The following is a 20,074-nucleotide window of genomic DNA, read 5'->3' on the forward strand; positions in this document are numbered from 1 at the left end:
TTTCCAAGAGCTCAGGCCAGCGAAAACCTTCTCTCTCATCAACATTATTGTTGGAACCTTCCGTACCATGTAGTCTAACCATTAGTTGGTTTAAATAAAACTGCCTAATCAGCTTGTCACATTTACTTATTTATTCCATAATTAAACTTTAATAAATGTAAAATTTTTTGGCTAACAACAGAGCCATAAGACAGTAGAATGTTTCTAATGAAACACATAGCCCTGCGCAGTGAGCTTACAGCCCTTCCAGGGATATTCGTCTACCACAACTATTTGTGAAATTGGAGGTACATACTCAGAATAAAGTACGGACTCTTCCACAACTTCTGTGGAGCCGAACGGATTAGTGCTGGCATCCATTCTGAACACTTGATCTCCTTCCCAAAGTATGATCTGCTGATGGAGAGAAGAAGGTACGCATTTGGAAGCGTGAATCCAATCTCACCCTAACAAGACCGAATAAGTAGTGTTGGCATCTACCACAAAGAATACCGTTGAAATCACCTTTGGTCATACTCCAATAGTGGCTACCATCATCCCTTCTGGTTTTGTTGGTTGCCCCGTGAAGCTTGTCATCTCGATATCTACTAGAGACAGATCACCAATTCCTTTGCCCAATTTCTTTAAAGTTTTGAGAGGCATGACGTTGAAGACAACTCCATTATTAATGAAAACCTTGTTAACCGGCTTACCACAGATGTGAGCGTTAACATATAATGGTTTCAAGTGTGGAATTGCTCTTTCTAGTATAGGTAGAAAAATCATAGGTGGGGGATTGCCGTGTGTATGTCCGGGACTGCCAGCCATTGCCGCCCATTCTAGTTCCTCTTCCTCCAGCCTTGCCCAAATGGGCTCATCTTCTTCCTCGAACCACCGCATACCAGTCATCCTGACCTCGAACCCAGCTTTATCAGTTTTCACTATCTTGCTGCGCAAAGCCCTCGTTTCCTCTAGAGCGAACATCCCAAAGATTATCTCAGGAGCCTCATATTCGACAGCTTCTATTTCGGGATCGATGTTGATCCATCTACAGAACTGACACCAAAAACACCTAGCCTTCTTGATAGGCCTTTCGATCTCCCCATGCTCCTGTAATCGATCGCTCGTATTTTTCCTTTTAGGTGACGCCTCCTTCTTCTCCTTCCCTTTATCTGCTCGTCTCCAGTGCCGAGTTGCATACTGTGTTTAGCATTACGGATTTACGTACGATTCATACTTGAAAATCGTGGATCAATATCTATGGGTAACAACTTTCTGTTCCGACTCCATTTGTCAGGGACTGGTTGTGGCTTGCGCGTTGGTCAATCTCGCACTACTTCATTATCTTTCAACTCCACTTCGAAGGATCCATCCTTTTTATCTCATTTCTCTGCCACTCTGGTTTCGCAAACCTTGAACTTGTCTTCCTGATCAAGCTCCCGCTCCTTTGGCTTACGCTTCTTTCGCTTGGTATCTCCTTCATCATCTCTTTGTGTGTCTTTTGAAGAACGCACAGAGATTACAATAGTAGTTACCTTTGGGAAAGGCTGCTGCTCTACCCCCATCGTCACGTTTTTGAATCTCCCCGCTTTGATAGCCCTCTGAATTTCCTTTCAGAAATGCGTACACTGATTAGTGTAATGCGTAAAAGAGTTATGCCACTTACAGTATAGCCTTCCATTTATTTCCTCATTTGTTGCTAACCGTTGTCCTTTAGGGATGCAAATTTGCCCATCCGCTAGCATAATATCGAAGATTTCATCAGCTTTAGACGCGTCAAAGGTTGGTTGTTCCCGCTCTTCTGCCCTTGGAAGGGGTTTCAGTTTGGAACACACATAAGGCTTGCCGTTTACAATTTCAGCCGCCATTTCTTCAACGCTACGTCCCTGCTCATCATCTGGCGCATACATTTTTGTATCGACACTGGCCATTTGTTGGACCTTGTTCCGCTGGAAATTATGATCTTTTTCTCTAAAAAGAGATTCTAACCTTCTTGCATTGGATGCTAAACTGGCCAGATCTCGAACATCGTGGGCTGTTAAAGCCTCCCCTAGTCGGGTATGCATATTTCTGACCACCAAATTGGTTATCTCGCTCTCCTCAATGATTGTCGGGCAACGTCCCTTCATTAGTCGTATCCGCTCTATGAATTGGTAGGCGGCTTCCTCCGGCATTTGCCGGATCTCCAAGAGATCTGTGAGTGAAACCGTCGGGAGAGGATTAAAGAACCTTGCATGAAAAGCTGCCTCCAAACCTTCCCAAGTTTGCAATTGTCCTGGCGGAAGATTGGCAAACCAGGAGAAACCTGTTCTCGTGAGAGATAATCCAAACTGCTGTAATTTATGAAACGGATTATTGCCCACTTCCCCCAATTGAGCCGTGAAGCGTCCCACGTGCTCAATGGTTGAGGCTCCATCTTCTCCTGAAAAAGAATGAAAATCTGGTGGCCTATAACTTCTCGGGAGAGGATGCTCATTGATGATTCTCTTCGGAAATGGCCTCTGATACGCCAGCCTATTCACCGTTTGCGGATTCATTCCAAAATGCACCCGCAGAACTTGAGCAATATCATCCGGATCTACTCTGGGTGGAACAGGGTCGAACACAGAAATGAGATTATGAGCATGTCCTCCCAATCTTTCCTCTCTGGGGAAGGTTGGTTCGGCTTTGACACCCAGTGGAACATTATTTGGGTATGTCAGAGGAGTTTTTCCCCTGTCAACCCTGGTAGTGGCACTCGGGAAAGTGCTATCTACGTAGGAAGGCCCTGCAAAGTTTGCTTGTAATCTGGATGGTGACATCCCTGGTGGTGACTGAGTGGGTTGAATAGTAACCCTTGATAGAGCTTGATCTAACATATTCTTCATGAGGTTTTGTTGCTTACGCAACATGTTCTGCATAACCAAAGTTTGTTGATTGTTCAATTGTTGAACATAAGACACCCAATCTGCAGGTGCTTGTGGCGCTTCCTCTGCATTTGGCATGGCGGGTGGTGAAATTGTTTCTCCCACCGGTGTTGAAGATACTTGGGGCTGAGAGCCTGCCATATGGATCCTTCCGATGATTCGGCCGGACCTCAGTCGTATAAAATTCTCTCTTGACGTAGGATCAGCAATCTTGCCTTTCTCCCACTGTGGTCGCCAGATTGTTGATGCCGATTTTCAACAATAAAAAGTAAAACCCGAAAATAAAAATTATATCCGAATTTGATAAAATAAATGCCTAAGATTAAGAATCTCTAGACACCGTACGATACATAAGTGAACTAGAAAAATAAATACTACAGACTGAAAAAGTAAATGGTGATCCCCAAAAGCAATTCACTGAATTTGATGTCGATTGAAGATGGTTTCTTTAGGTCGTGAAAAGACCTATTTAAAACCCATATCAACTGCCACGTCTAGGTCGTGCCCCCAACTCCACTCGCCAGTTATAACTTCTTCTAACCACCTTAAAACTGCCTTTCGCCCGACCTGCATATCCACTGCTAGGTCTCTTTTTTGTCCGCCTGCCACTTTGCCCGACCTCCGTATCGGCTATCTTTTTCTTGCCCGACCTTCTTTTGCCCGACCTGAGCGCATACTGTTTTCCCCTCTTCGTCCGTCCTCTTCTTGCATGACCTCTCAATCACAGGTTTCTCCCGAGGAAACTCATCTTTTAATAATGCTTGGGCCCATTTCTAAGGTCCTACCACTATCGACAGGCCCATTTAGACTCTACAACAACCCTTAGTCCAATTTTCTAAGCCCATTCTTGAGAACCCTACACATTGTTTTTTCTCGCTCAACAATAATTTATATAATTTTTCAAAAAAATAAAAAGATTTAGTAAATTAAAATCGGAATCAAAATTAATCGTAAAAATTAATATTAAGAAAAAATCGAAAAAAAAGTATATAAACTGGCGGTTCAAACCGTAATCGCAGTTTTTAAACCGAAACTGTCGGTTTATAAACCGTAACCGAAACCGTCATTCGGACGGTTTGATTTCGGTTTGAAATTCTGGCAAACCGTAACCGGCGGTTTGAACCGTTTAGGCAAGTCCATAAGGGAGTTCTCTTGCAGGAATGACCAGGGGAGTTGAGATCTTCTCTTTTAGATTAGTTTTACAGCTTTGTTTACTGCTTTCTTGGTGTTTTCTTTATGTAATTCTTTACTGTTTTCCGTAGTAAGTAATGAAATATCAAGATTTCTTCATTCTTGCTTCTTTCCCTTCCTCATATTTGTATAAGCATGATTAACTTGGAATTTTGTGTCACTGAGAAAGAATATAGAATAATCAATTATCTGAGCCTAGTTTCACGGCGTATTCATTAACAGATTCTAGGTAGCAATGTAGTTAAATACGCGAGAACCTTGTCGATCTGCTTAATTACTGTTCTGAATTCTGTTTTGATTAAAGAGAGGTAATAGAAGGGTAAAGCCATTAATGAGACATAAAATAGAATAATTAAAGGGACATAGGTTCTTGTCTATCGGGTCATAGAAATGTCTAGTGACAGTAGCATTTCTTATTTATAATGTTTTATGTGTGGGCGTGATTGAAATCTTATTGTAAATCTATGGTCAAGTATCAGCAGTTCAAATTCTGTGTAAATCTGCTTGTATGATTACATTCACATCTTCCGTCGCTTACGTGTTTATATGTATAATTTTCGCTTATTCACTAGCGCAGCTTTCTCATCTCATCCATAAAATTTTAGCCATTAAGGAACGCACAGATCACACACAACATTATCTAGTCATTCCGCTCACTTAGCATATAGATATATCGCTTCTCTTCATCCTCTCGCTTCCGCTCATTTGCCGCTTTCACTACCTCCATCGCTCGCCATTATCGCTCTCGCTCATCCTACCGCTAATTTTTACACGCTTTCTTTAATTCTGTTTTGGAGTAATCTATTTCCTGCAAGCGAGCCCCTTACCGCTTTCCCGTTACGCATCACCAATTTTGTTCTTGATGAATTTCGCGAATTAAAATTCATGTGTTCGATCTGGAAACTCACCAGTTAAATAATATAAATAATTTTGATACGCTATTCGGGATCTACAACTTCATTTTTTTTTAATCTATATCTAACCATGCACAATATTGCACACTTCACTTTATTTTCATTACAAATTTCCAGTACTTAAATCAACAAATTGCAGGCTATCAAATATGAATAATTATAGAAATGTATAATACTAATTTTAAAATTAATAATTTAACCAGGTTTGGGACATAATCGGATTAAAGACAAGGTTTTTTTGTTTTTTGTTTTTTTAAATCAAACACACAACTCTTTCCAAATACGATTAAATTCTTAAAATCTATAATCCGCTCTAAATATTAAATTTCAAAATCGAACTCGCCCTATTAAAGCCTGGGACATGACCGGGCCGGGGCGAGACCCACCCCAATTGACATCAAACATGTGTGGTATTCATACTAGGCGAACCATATATGATAAATGGGGTCTGGAGGCGTCACGGATTTAAATCCATGACCTCCAGATCACGAATTTACCACACACCACCAGGACAAAGCAAAATCTATAACAAAAAATAATAAAAAATATTAAAAATAGTGAATGTGTTCGATTTTTATTTGAGTTTGAAATTTTGATTTGCTTTAAATAATATTTTATGAGATACAAACTTAAATAGTGTATATTTATATATGTGAACTGAATAGCGTATATTTGACCTTGAAATCATAAATAAATAAAAAAGCTTTGTATAGTTAAGAGACAAATCTCATATCCAAATACATCCCACAAGTGTATTAATTGAGACTATATGTTGGATGCTTTATAGATGTAACTTATGTTAATTTTAATATATATTGTATAAGCTATTATTATATATTTTTTTGGTTCATTAAATTTATATTTTATGGGTTTTTTTTATCAAATGGGTTATTTGGAGTTTTTGTAATAACTTAATAAATAATATTATTTTATTAGTTAGTGAAAATGTGTAAGAGATTTTGATATTTTTGTCTTTTGATTTTATGTATAAAATAAATGTATGTGTAAATATATGTTTGTAATTTAGATAAAAATTAATGGTACTTTGGTATTAGTGTATGATTGATTATTTTTTCTAAAATAGAAACTGAATACTTTGAAATAATATACACGAAAATGGTAAAAAAACGTACTATGAATTGGAACGGAGAGAGTATATTTTTTTCCTTAAAAAAAATTATAATTTTTATTTATAGCAAAAATATTTTACAAAATTCATAATTTATACCATTGAATTGATTTGTAATTTATACACGACTTATATATTACTTGTAAGTAAGGGGATGTATTCAATTGGAATTTCAATTTATTTATTTTTTTTTTAAAAATTATTAATTTATGTGGACTTAGAAAATTCTCATAGTTTAGATGAGTTTGATGGATTTTAGCAATCAATTTAGATAGATTTTTATAGATTTGATTGAAATTTTTGTTATAGATTTATATGAATTTAGTAGGACTGTAGAATATTTTTTTTTATTATTATTATTGATATATATACATATAATTATATAAATTTTTATTAAAACACAAGTTTTATAGATATAAAATATTTAAAATTAAAGTTATTACTGTATTCGATAATTGAAAATGGTTGACAACACCGGAATGACAATATATTGTATTCGATAATTGAAATACAATAATTGAAAAGAAAATGCGACAGTAATACATATTTATTTGGATAATAAATATTATATTAATATTATATTTATAATATGGAAATATATATTTTCTAAAAAATTGATAATAATTTACTAATATATTTTAGTTTTATAAATTATTATTTTTATTAAAATTATAATAATATTAATAAATATTATAATATTATTTATCACTTATACAATTAGAGTAACTACTACAACAACAACAACAATAATAATAATAATTTTAATAATGTATTCAAATTTCTGTTTATGAGAAGAGATTTTATACTATACAAATTTTTCATAATTTTTCATCAAAATTCATATATTTTTAAAGTTTATTGATGGTTGAATACCTCAGAATTTTTTAAAAAACTTTTAGAACTCTGGATTGAATACATCAAAATTTTAAAAAACTATTAAAAGTATAGATTGAATACATCTAAATCTTTAAAAGAATATTAAAAGTTTCGATTAAATACAACTAATATTTTAAAAGTCCAATAAAATTCTATAAAATCATGATTAAATACAATGTCTTAAAATCAACTTTCAATTTACAATTAATGGTCCTCGTATGCTTGCCATTTGATAATCCTAAAGCCATATAAAAATAAAGGTAAAATATAGGCAAAATTGTTCGAAAATCACATTTAGTTTCACAAAATTCCGTTAAATTCTCATATTTTCAAAATTGTATCAAATTTTATAATGATTTTATAAACTTTGCATCTAATCTCCTCCGCCGTCCTTATTTAACAATGTTTTACGGTGCCCAAACTGCGGATGAGTTTCAAAAATTCTATTTGTAAACCCTGAAGTTACAAATATAGTAATTCCTTTTATATTTAGCTTCAAAAAACACTAAAAAAATTTTATCAGAATTAGAGAAAAACAAAAAAAAAAAATTAGTACTATATTTTTATTGTTCCTTAAAGTTAAATATATATAAAAAAATATATTTATAATTTCAAAGGTTTAGAGATAAAAAAATTTGAAATTCTTTCGTAATTTGGACACGTACATGTCAAACACTGTTAAATAGGGATTATGGAGGAGGTTAGACGCAAAGTTTATAAAAGTATGAGAAAGTTTAACGCAGTTTTAAAAATATGGAGATCTAACGCAATTTTGTAAAACCACGAGTGAATTTCGTGCAATTTTATCTAAAATATACTAATATTCTCTTGTATTTTAGTAAAAATATATAAACATTTCGTATTTTATTTGTTGCGTAAAATCTACTTGTCTTAAATTAAAGTTTGCACGTAACACCTTATACGTCCAAAGATGATGTTATATAAATATGAATCTAATTATGCAAGTTTTATATAAATAAAATATGTGAATTTATTAAATACTCTATTATTTTTAAAATAAATAAATAATTGATTAAATTTTCATTTATTGTTTTTCTAGACAAGCACTTATCTAGTTTTTACAAAAATTATAAAAATAAAGAATTAATCATATATTTAGTTATTTATTTTATTCATAAAAAAATATTTAAAATATTTGATCTTTTTTATTTATATAAAATATGCATAATTTAAATTCATATTTACAATTAAAATATCAATTTTGAAAGAAAATAATATTTCATGTCTATTTTAATTAACAGAAAAAATTTCACTTAATAATTAAAAAATATTCATATTTTTTGTATTTTTATTAAAATACGAAGAAGGATTATATAATTACCAATAATAATAATAACAATAATAATAATAATAATAATAACCTCCTTAAATATACACATTTTTTAAAAAAACTTTATATTAAGAAGCACACATAATATAAAATAGAAACGACAAATGCACTCACTCACTTGAACTAGGCAGGCAGGCAGGCAGGCTAAAAATAGCTAATCGATGGATCATTCGACAGGATGGATTGTGTAAAAAGTCTGAAGGAAAGTGAGACAGAGCACAAAAACTCCGGCAAAGACGGCAATGGCAGCCCAAGGACTGCGGCAGTAAGTGTGGGCAAGATCAGCCATCCACGTCTTCCCCTTGCTCCGACAGTGCTTGCTAATGGCCGACTTCACCTCTAAGAAATCCTTGTAGTTGTCGGCCCCGTAGGTGTCGATCTCTTTGAACACATTCACCACTTCCTCGTCGCTCCCCAAACTGCTGAACAATATCCCTCTTTCCCGCAGCTCCTTCACGTCCTTGGCAGTTTCCATCAACGGCTTCATGAAATTAAGGTAAGACAGAAACTCCCCCTCCGTCTGATACCTCGGAGACATCTCGAATGCCGCCATGTTCGAGAACAAAACCTTGGTGCTGCCATTGACCACCAAAATCGGGAGGTAAAGCACCCCGTAAACATGGTACGACACGAATTTGATGTCCAGCAAGCACCGGGAACTCGGCCGGAAATAAATCCCCTTTGCTTGAAGATACGTCACCGATCGACATGGAAAGTTTAAGAATTCCAGAACGTTTTCAACTTCCGCAGAATCATTGCTCACGCCACTTTCGGCGTCAGCCTCGGCTGGGGTCTTGGTCCAATTAATTATTCTTTTACAATTACAGCAGCTACCTAAGATTTTTGTAAGAAAATAGGGTTCTGTATCTACCTTATCCTCTCGTCTCAGTAAAACTCGTCGAGTGGCTGCAAGAAGATGCATTGGCAAGCGGGTTTTGTAATAGCCGTGTTCGTCATCCTTCCATGGAAGGCTTTTCAGCTGAGTTTTTTTATCGATCAGATCGCATATTAAGCTTAAATACTCGGACAAGATCTTGTTGGCCTTATCCTTGCCATGCCTAGAATCGAGCAACAGTTTGATGACCCAAAAGGGGATCTGATTCTCGAGCATGAACAAATCCCGCTGCATTAGGACACCGGCGGCGATGCCATGTTTATCGCTGAACAAAAGTTGTGCCGCGCCGATTGTGAAGACGTCGATGAAGTGGATGAGGAAACATGCGTCGCGGAGGATGATCTCTGCCAGTTTCTCGTTGCTGAAGGGAACCTTCTCGTAATTCTTTTTGATCTTTTCTATGTTTGAGATGATCTTGTCGTGGAAGAACTTCCGGTCTTTATTTTTGTCCCAAGCCTTGCTGGCCTCGACGAAATTTTTAAGGACCTTCTCTTTTTGTTTCTCCATCGGCCGGAGATGGCGTTTGCCGTGGTGGTAGGGGCCCAGCGAGAGCACCACCGGGTCGTACACCTGCCGGTTATTGCGGCTGTGGCGGCGCATGTAAGGGGTAACTCTGTAAATTCGATGGTAGACATCGTCGTCGGCGTCGCTGTCGTTGATGTGCTCGGCCTCTGCCTCCACCACCACCTCCAACTCCGCCGCCGGCGGGTTTTCGATGTCGGGAGGAGCATCGTGGTGGGATTCTGCAGCGGCGGCGGTGGGGTTTTCAGGTGAATCCGCCATTGATGGATTGGAGAAACAGAATTTATGTATAGTGTCGACCCTACAGTGTACTTGTGGCTAAGTTGTTATACTCGTTTACCAATCAAGGTTGGCCACAGGTTTTTGCTCCACCAATCAATTATGAGTAATTTCTAGATAAGGTTATTTGATTTTGATTTTTATTTTTTAAAATAAAAGTGTATGTTTATAATTCAATTATTGAATTGTATATGTATATATGAAAATGAAAATAAATAAATTGTACAGTCGATTTGAGATGGACTAAAGGAGTTATATCTAATAATGTCCTGATAGGCGGAGAGCAGTACTCGTGGGACAATCTAAATTAGCATGCAGGTAAAGATCCAAAAACCGGCTACACCTAAGAGCTCCATCTTTGAAATACCAGCCAATAATAAATAATAAGTATATAAATTAATTTTATATTTATGATTGATTATATAAGAATTAATAATATATATTTTTATTTTAAAATCTCAGGTGAAATGACAATTTAATATAGTATCAAATTTCCGAAGTCTTCATGTCTTGCATGTACATATGATTAACCTATTACTCTCTCCCTCCTAGAATTATAGTCTTGGTTGGGTTAGAGACGAGATTTAAAAAATATTAATATTATATTAATAGTGGGTAAAAAGTATAGGTAAAAGATTTTTTTACCCTTGTAAGTGTATTAATGTAAAAATAGTGGCAATTGTGTAATAATAATGAAAGAGTAAAGGTAGTTTTATAGTGATATAGTTATTTATGGAAATAAGACTATTGTTTTGGGACGAAAAAAAATAGTAAACAAGACTATTGTATTGAGACAGAGGGAGTATTACTTATTTTTTCAGGTTCAGTTTGCAAATTATTAAATTCAACTGAGAAAATTTACCCAACACTTAAATAATATGTACGAATTCCCACACCGTCAAAAAATAAATTATTCTCTTCATCCATTCCACTTAATTTGTCTCATATTTTTATTTTCATCCGTCTCACATAATTTATCATTTCTTTTTTTGGAAATATAATTATACACTTTAATCACATTTTAAAATTCATAATTTATTATTTTTTATATTTTAATTAAACTATTTAGTCATTTTAGTCTCCATCTATAATTATTTTTATTAAATAATACTCCCTCCGTCTCATATCTATATATCGATTTGCTTTCTGCACGGAGTTTTAGAAAAATTAGTATTATATTAGGATAAAGTACAAATAAAAGTAAAAAAAGGCTAAATTAACCCTATTAGGATTGTATGATATAAAGATAATGACATTTGTATAATATATTGTAAATTAGAAGAGTATTTGTAATGTTAGGTAGATAGTACAATTACTAAAAAAATGAAATAGATACTTTGTTATGAGACGGACCAAAATGGATAGATTGTCAAGGGACGGAAAGAGTAATTATTTTTACTAATACACTTTTTAATTACTTACTAATTATACAATATCTAAAACTCTGTGTCTAAGCTAAATAGAACAATTTAGCTGAGACGGCTGCAATAATTAATTAGGACGTCATGTGTTTAAATCGAAGGCTCATATTCATCATCATTTTACAAAATTCATGTATCTCATAATTGTATTGATTTTTTAGCCCACCCCAACTACTCCAGCGATTCTTTCTTTCTTTACATATAATATTTACATATAATTTTCATTATATCTTCACCAACCTGATTAACAGTTTTTTTAAAATATTATACTACTATTATCATTCTTTTGGGAAAAAAAAAATAAAAGAAACATTCAAATTTATATCATATACTTAATCATAGTCATAATTAATTTCACCCTTTTGATACGAAAAATTAATTCAAAGTCTAAAAGCTCAACTGCTACAATAAAATAAAAGAATATGGGAGGAGACGATAAGGAGAACACAAACAGTCCCGGAGAAAATCACGCAATGACAATAAAGAGAAAGATTCTTCTAGTGAGATATCGAGTTCTTCTATGTCAATCCGATTTATCTAAGGTGATGTTTATTTTTGCTATCTTTGTTCTTCATCTTATGACTAACGAGTATATTACTTTTCTAGTTTATGAATGAAAAGAAACAACTTTGTATGGATTTTTGAGATTAGACTTTGTTTTTATTTTATATTATTTTTTGGTTCTCAAGTATTTTTCTAATTTTTTATTTTAAAGATATGAATAAACAGGCAGGTGCAGTACACTGCCGTTTTCGATTCGGCTCGGATCGATACGAAATTCTCAGAATATAATGCTAGGACTACGAATAGGCTATTAGCTAAAGAAATTCGCCGATTAAATAGCCAAATAGCCAGTTATGAATTTTTGAAGAATTTCTAATTTAATATTCCCAATATCGAAATTCATATTAAACCCATAATTAAATTCTACGTATAACAAGGAATACAATACCAAAGTCAGAATCAAAATCGAACGGCTAAATCTTTTTCTTTCTTCTTTTCTTCTTTCTCTTCTTTCTCCCTCGCGTTCTTCTGCTTCGGCCTTCTTTCATAGGTGAGTTTGGTTTACACATATAATTATATTATTATTACTATATATTATATTATACTCCCTCCGTCCCACATGAAATGATACCATTTCCTTTTTTAGTTGTCCCACCTTAAATGATCCCTTTCTATTTTAAGTAAAGTTTATCAAATCAAAACATAATTAACAATAACCATTAAAATTAATTATCTTATTATATTATTAATATAAAATATTTTATTTTTAATATATAAATAAACAAACCCACCCAAACCCATAATATGATTAAAACAAATAATTAAATCATAAAAATTATAACAGCTTTGCAATTCTTTTTCCTCTCCCAACAAAAGCCCTAGTCGAAATAATGTCAAATCCATCACTTGTGGCAGCTTTTCTGAAATCGGCATCATCATTTTTGATATGTGATCTAGCGTTATCTTGTTGAATATAGATTCTTTTTGTCATGTTGGCTGGCCATTTCTTCTTTATGACTGGGATAATCTGAAAAATAAAATAATAGACACATTCAATCTTTTCAAAGTTAGCAAATGCATATAATAAAATAGAATAAGTTGGATTGTGTTAGTTTGAATGAACACTAGTGCAATCTAACGTTTTATAAATTCAAATAGTAGTATACTTACTTTGTCAATTAAGCAAACCTTAGTAACATCCTTTGTAATTGATTGAATAGGCTTGGTGATTAGGGTGCCTGCTGCCCGATTTTTACTACTTCTTTTTGCAGCTTCCTTGTAAGTAAATGGGAAGATACCAATTTTTCCATCAAAAATCAGCAAACCATCCGCCCCATATATTGGTTTTGAGACTGCGCACATGAACATAATCTTGGTAATAAATGCCTTGTTTTGACATGTTCTGTGTGGATCTTCTTCTTCCGGAGTCATATAGAATCTATGTGAACCTTTAGTGATATAAAATCACTTCTCATCTATGTGTATGACATTATCCATGCATTTAAATTGAATAGCCTCTTCAATTGAAGAGTAAACAAGTTGTTCAAGTGCAAACTGCAGCCTGAATAACTTGTTTGGTGCTGTCAGATCTGGTTTAAGAGCACTTGTGTGTGCTCTTAAGGCTCCACTTGAAATCCACCTCTAAACAGTACTTTTAGAACAATTGATTGATGCAGCCATACTTCGAATAGAACTTCTTTTTTTGAGGGGAATACTAGCAATCAACTTATAATTTGGAAGCACTTTCTTTGGTTTAAAAACATTTTTCTTTTTACTGCTTGAGTAAATTACTTCGCCATTATCCAATTGTTTTTTGGCATCCCTCCAGTACCGACTGACAGTACACTTAGAATATGAAAAAAATTTTTGTGCCTCCACCATTTTTCCAAAAGCAGGTTTTCCATTCTTAAGATTCCTAAGTAAAAATTGAACTATTGTGTTACGCTCACTATCACTGCGATATTTCTTCCCTGTCATTGTAGGCCAGATGTCAAGGAAAAACTTATATTGAGATGATCAGAGGGCAAGCTACAGTTTGAGATAAAGTAAAAATAAATAAATGAATAAATTTTACATAGATAAATAATTGTAAAATAAAATAATGAAGCAAATTTACCTTTTTCAAAGACATTCCAAAATTTTTTATCCATTCTCTACTCTACTGCATCTTGACTGATCTCTGTATTTTTTTGTGAATGGTAGTGCAAAGGTTAAACTTTTTGTGGTCCCTTGGTGTAGTTTATAGTATATGTAATTTTGGAGGGAAACTATTAGGAGGGAAAGCAAAATTTGGGGAGTATTTGATAGATTCATATCCAGATTGTTTCTTGGTTACTGCAATTGACTGGTTGATGTTGTATCTTTGATTTGTTATACTCTACCCTGCAGTATCTTTTTGCTACAATTGATGCTGTATAATTTTGTTATTGTCAAATTTGGAATGACTTATTATGTTAAAATTATGGTTAGAATGATTTTTTCTAGTTCTATTATTGTTGATATTATGTTTTTATTATCAAATATGGAATGATTTATTACGTTGTGTTAAAATTTTCGCTGAATTGATTTCATAGTTATGTTTGATATTGTATTTTTATTATTAAATTTGAAATAACACGTTATGTTAAAATTATAAGTTAAATGATTATAGTTTATTACACAGAAAATATAAAACACAATATAAAACTTTTCCTATTAAGACTAATTTTCATATATTAAATTAATTTAATTTTAATTCAATATAAAATTTTCATTGTTAATTTTTTTTACTAAACATTTAAATTTATTAGATTTTAAAATAAAATAAAATAATTAAATATTATTAAAATTTAAATAATATATAAAATTATTAACAATATTATTTATATAAAAAATTAATAAATTTATAATATAAACTATCATAATTAGTTCACTAAACTACCTACTTTAACTCACTAAATTATATTACCTTAAATACCGTGCCACAACCCAAAGGTATCATTTCAAATGGGACGGAGGGAGTATTATATTATTATTAACGTTATTATTATTATCATCCTTATCTTTATATTTTATTATATATATTATATTTTATATTTATCCTTATCGATATTTATCTGTTTAACAGTCTTTTCAATCATAATCAATATATAAAATAGGAATAAAATTTATTCCAAAATATTAATTTCTTGATCCCAAAATATTATAAAAATATTTATTTGCTATAATAATATTATTTTATATACTCCAAAATCGGGGTATTACAATTCACTCCCCCTTAAAAGATTTCGTCCTCGAAATCTAAACTCAAACGCATGACAACACTACTTAATTAAACAAATGTGGGTATGCTTTGAACATCTCTTGTTCTACTTCCCACGTGGCCTCTTCTGCTCCATGCCGGGACCACATTACCTTCACTATACGAATATCTCGGTTCCTCATAGTTCGAACCTTTGTGTCCATGATCCAAAGAGGCATTTCCTCATATGAAAGATCCTCATTTAGCTCTAACTTATCCGGAGATAAAATATGAGAAGGATCTGCGATATACCTACGAAGTTGTGATACATGGAACACATTATGAATTTGTTCCATGGAATTAGGAAGTGCTAATCGATAAGCCCAATCTCCAACTCGATCGAGGATTTCATAGGGTCTAACATAACGCGGACTCAGTTTTCCTTTAATTCCAAATCTTCTAATACCTTTGGAGATACTTTTACCAGGACGAAATCTCCACTTTGAAATTGACCTTCACGTCGGGCTTTATCGGCATAACTTTTTAGGTGATCTTGAGCTATCTTCATCTTCTCCCTGATAACTCGAATCTTATTTTTTGATTCTTTGATCATTTCTGGACCTAATATCAGTCGATCACTCATATCATCCCAACTTAAACGAGTCCTGCATCTTCGTCCATAAAGAGCTTCAAAAGGAATCATTCCAATACTTGTTTGATAACTATTATTATATGAGAATTCCACTAAATCCAAGTGGTCCTTCCAACTTCCTTGAAATTCTATTACACAAGCTCTTAGCATATCTCCAGAATACGGATAGTTCGCTCTGATTGACCATCAGTCATTGGATGGAATGCAGTACTCATATGCAACTGAGTACCAAAGGTTTCTTGCAATTTTTGCCAAAATCGAGATTGAAAACGTGGATCACGATCCGATATGATTACCTCAGGAATACCGTGTCGTTTAACCACATGATGAACATATAATTTGGCCAACTTCTGCATACTCCAAGTCATACGTATTGGGATGAACACTGCTGACTTAGTCAATCTATCTATAATCACCCAAATTGCATTTGTTCCCGACTTCGCCCTTGGAAGTCCTGTCACAAAATCCATTGCAATAGAATCCCATTTCCAGAGCGGAATTTCTAAAGGTTGTAACAACCCGATTGGTCTATGATGTTCTGCTTTTACCTTTTGGCAGTTTCAACATTGTGCAACGAATTTGGCTACACCCCTTCCACCAAAAATGTTGACGTAAGTCTTGGTACATTTTAATCCCCCCTGGATGCACTGAATGTGGTGTATTATGAGCCTCACACATAATTTTCTCCTTCAAATCGCTTCGGTCCTTTGGGATACACCACCTCCCATGGAATCGAAGACTCCCATCTAAAGCAATATTAAAGTTTTGAGTCTGACCGCACTGAACTTTTATAGCCAGCTCGACCATTTTATTATCTTCCATTTGAGCCGCTCTAATATGACAATAAATTTCAGGCTCAACTTGCATCATTTGCAAATATCCCCGCGTCATGCCCCATCCAAGTACTTCAATTTCCATCCGTGCTAAATCTTGACACAGTTCATAACTGACATAAAACCCAACTTATGCCTTGGTTTTCGACTCAAAGCATCGGCTACAACATTTGCTTTACCTTTATGATATACAATTTCGAGATCATAATCCTTCACCAATTCTAACCATCTTCTTTGTCTTAAATTTAATTCTCTTTGGGTGAAGATATATTTCAGACTCAGATGGTCAGTAAACATTCTACAATGGGCACCGCAAAGATAGTGCCTCCAAATCTTCAAAGCAAACACAACTGCTGCCATCTCCAAGTCATGTGTAGGATAATTCTCTTCGTGAGGTTTTAGTTGTCGTGACGCATAAGCAATAACTCTTTGATTCTGCATTAAGACGCATCATAATCCCCTTTTCGAAGCATCACTATAAACTTCAAAATCCTCACCCTCTACTGGTAAAGCCAAGACTGGTGCTGAAGTTAATCGATGTTTCAATTCTAAGAAAGAAGACTCACACCCACGATCCCAATTAATCATTGTGTCCTTCTTCAGCAAATTAGTTAATGGCTTCACAACCTTTGAAAAATCAAGAAAGAATCTTCGGTAATACCCTGCCAAACCCAAAAAGCTTCTTACTTCTAATTGATTGGTAGGTCTTGGCCAATCCGAGATTGCCGCAACTTTAGAAGGATCTACTGAGATACCCTTACCAGACACTACATGCCCCAACAAAGCAACCTTTTTCAACCAAAACTCACATTTGGATAACTTGGCATATAACTTCCTCGCACGCAGTGTGTTTAGTGTCACACGCAAATATTTTGCATGTGTCTTTTTATCTGGAGAATATACCAAGATATCATCGATAAATATCACCACAAACTGATCGAGGTATGGTTGAAAAATTCGATTCATCAATTCCATAAACGCTGCCAGGGCGTTGGTCAAGCCAAAGGACATAACAGTAAATTCGTAATGACCGTATCTAGTGCGAAAAGCTGTCTTAGGAATATCATGCTCTGCAACCCTTAGTTGATAATATCCAAACCTCAAGTTAATCTTTGAGAATACACTTGCACCTCTCAGTTGATCAAATAGATCATCAATTCTCGGAAGAGGATATTTGTTCTTTACCGTTACTTTATTCAGCCCACGGTAGTCAATACACAACCTTAAGCTTCCATCTTTCTTTTTCACAAATAAAACTGGAGCACCCCAAGGCGACGTACTAGGACAAATGTAACCTTTATCCAGTAATTCATGTAGTTGCAATTTAAGTTCAGCGAGTTCTAACGGTGCCATGCGATATGGGGCTCTTGATACTGGCTCGGCACCTGACACAATATCAATAGTAAAATCCACCTCACGAGCTGGTGGCATACCAGGAATATCATCAGGAAATACATCAGGAAAATCTCAAACCACATGAATATTTTGCAACCGCTGCTCCCCTTGCTTCAAATCTCTTACCTCACACAGATATACTGGATACCCCTTACGAATAAGTGCTTGAAATGATAGGGACAAAATTACCTTCATAGAAGGTTGTCTTGCAGATCCTGCATAGCTCACTTGTTCACCCATCGCTCCAACCAACGAAATTGATCTTTTTCGACAATCAAATTGAGCTTGATATGCCATTAACCAATCCATCCCCAGTATCACATCGAACTCGGATAACTTCATACTCAACAAGTATGTAGCAAAATCAACTCCCTCAATACTAACCGGAATTTGCATATAGAGTTCTCGGCACTCCAGTACTTCTCGTGATGGAAGTAAAACTTCCACTACCACTTCTACCGATGAATTCAGACCCAATCTCTTAACCAAACGTTTAGATATGAACGAGAACGTTGCACCCGAATCAAATAACACAATAGCTGACAAACCGCAAATAAGAAATCTACCTGTTAGAACCTCACCTGGGTGATGATCAGCCTCTGTTTGGGTAACAACATTTATTCTGCCACGCTGGTCAGGTCCTCTGTCTAGCTGCCTAGATGATGGACGTGACTGGCTTCGACCACCTCGCCATGATGATCCTAATCCTCTCCCCTGTGACTGTGAAGATGGCTGCTGCCATGGCCTAAATCTCGGTTCTGGAAACTCCCTTGCAGTTACCACACTTGGGCATAGCCTGGCAATATGACCACTACCACCACACTTAAAACATGTTAATGGAACTTCATCACAATGGGTACCTGAATGACTTGTTCCACAACGTCGACAAACAACCCCCGATTATTGAAACCTTTCTTGACTCGATTATTTAATCGAAACCCTTTTATACGGTGGCCCAGATCTGAATATTTGCCACCATTTATTTTTACCATTTGGTTCGTCCTCCACCTCAGCTTTTCCTTTATCTCGAAACTGATGTTGATACCCCATTTCCTTCTTACTGCCCTTCTGCCTGACTTCCTGCTTCTGATAGAATCGGGCAGCACGCTCGTAAGCCTCATACAACGAACTGATATCCAACACAGCTAAAGTTTCTTGAATCCTCTGCTGCAACCCATCTACAAAATGATCAACTCTATCTCGCTCACAGGAAAAGTAGTCAGGAACATACATCTCCAACTCATTGAACTTTACAAAATAGTCCTCGACTGACATCGAACCCTGCTTCAAGTCCAGCAGCTTTTGCTTCTTTGCTTTTCGAACATGTGACGGTATAAACCTAGCATTTAATTTTGCTTTAAACTCATCCCAAGTCAAATCCACTTGGTCCACTCCCGCAGCTTCCTCACCTAACCACCACCGATTTGCTCGACCTTCCAAGAAATTAGCCCCGATATTGGCTCGTTGATCTGGTGGAACCTGAACAACACGAAATATCTTTTCCATCTTTTTAACCCAGAACTCAAGAACTTCAGGCTCTACGGAACCAAAATATGTTGGTGGGTTATGCCGCATCACAGCATCAATAAAACTCCTCTGTTGAGGCATCATCGTAGCCATAAACTGCCGGAAGAAATCCTGACTAGGTGCCTCTATTGGTAGATGATCTGGCACAGGATATTGTGCCTTATCAGACGAAGGATCTAGCTCTGGGCCTCGATAGCCCTACGTAAACCATCACCTCGAGAATTTGACATATTGCCCCCCCGACTTCCCTGATTCAATATCAACTCAGCAACACAACTAAACCAGATATAACATTAAAGTTTTAGCAACATTAACATGAATGCACCCACAAAACCCAAATCTCACCAAACCAATTCAATATCATCATTATTTTCAAAACCTTTTTAATTCAAAGAGCCAAAATCTACCAAACCTATGCTCTGATACCAACTTGTAACACCCCCAGTTGGCTCATACTGGAAATGCTACCGCCACACTGCA

At 35.1% G+C, this 20,074-nt stretch overlaps 2 protein-coding genes across 2 annotated transcripts; both read right to left on the reverse strand.

The window, feature by feature from the left end:
• Nucleotides 1–8,480: 8,480 nt before the first annotated feature.
• Nucleotides 8,481–10,053, reverse strand: LOC127263484 (UPF0481 protein At3g47200-like). Its single transcript, XM_051292530.1, has one exon. It carries the CDS (start codon nt 10,022–10,024, stop codon nt 8,513–8,515), a length of 1,512 nt encoding a protein of 503 aa, XP_051148487.1. The 5' UTR covers nt 10,025–10,053; the 3' UTR covers nt 8,481–8,512.
• Nucleotides 10,054–18,139: 8,086 nt separating this feature from the next.
• Nucleotides 18,140–19,678, reverse strand: LOC127263615 (uncharacterized). Its single transcript, XM_051292726.1, has 2 exons — nt 19,057–19,678; nt 18,140–18,927 (listed from the first exon to the last, which is right to left on the reverse strand). The coding sequence occupies exons 1-2, from the start codon at nt 19,676–19,678 to the stop codon at nt 18,140–18,142; spliced, it is 1,410 nt and encodes a 469-aa protein (XP_051148683.1).
• Between the last annotated feature and the right edge of the window lie 396 nt (nt 19,679–20,074).

This window comes from Andrographis paniculata, unplaced genomic scaffold (assembly GCF_009805555.1).
Source record: "Andrographis paniculata isolate CXL003 unplaced genomic scaffold, ASM980555v1 Contig69END, whole genome shotgun sequence".
NCBI classification, from domain to species: domain Eukaryota; kingdom Viridiplantae; phylum Streptophyta; class Magnoliopsida; order Lamiales; family Acanthaceae; genus Andrographis; species Andrographis paniculata.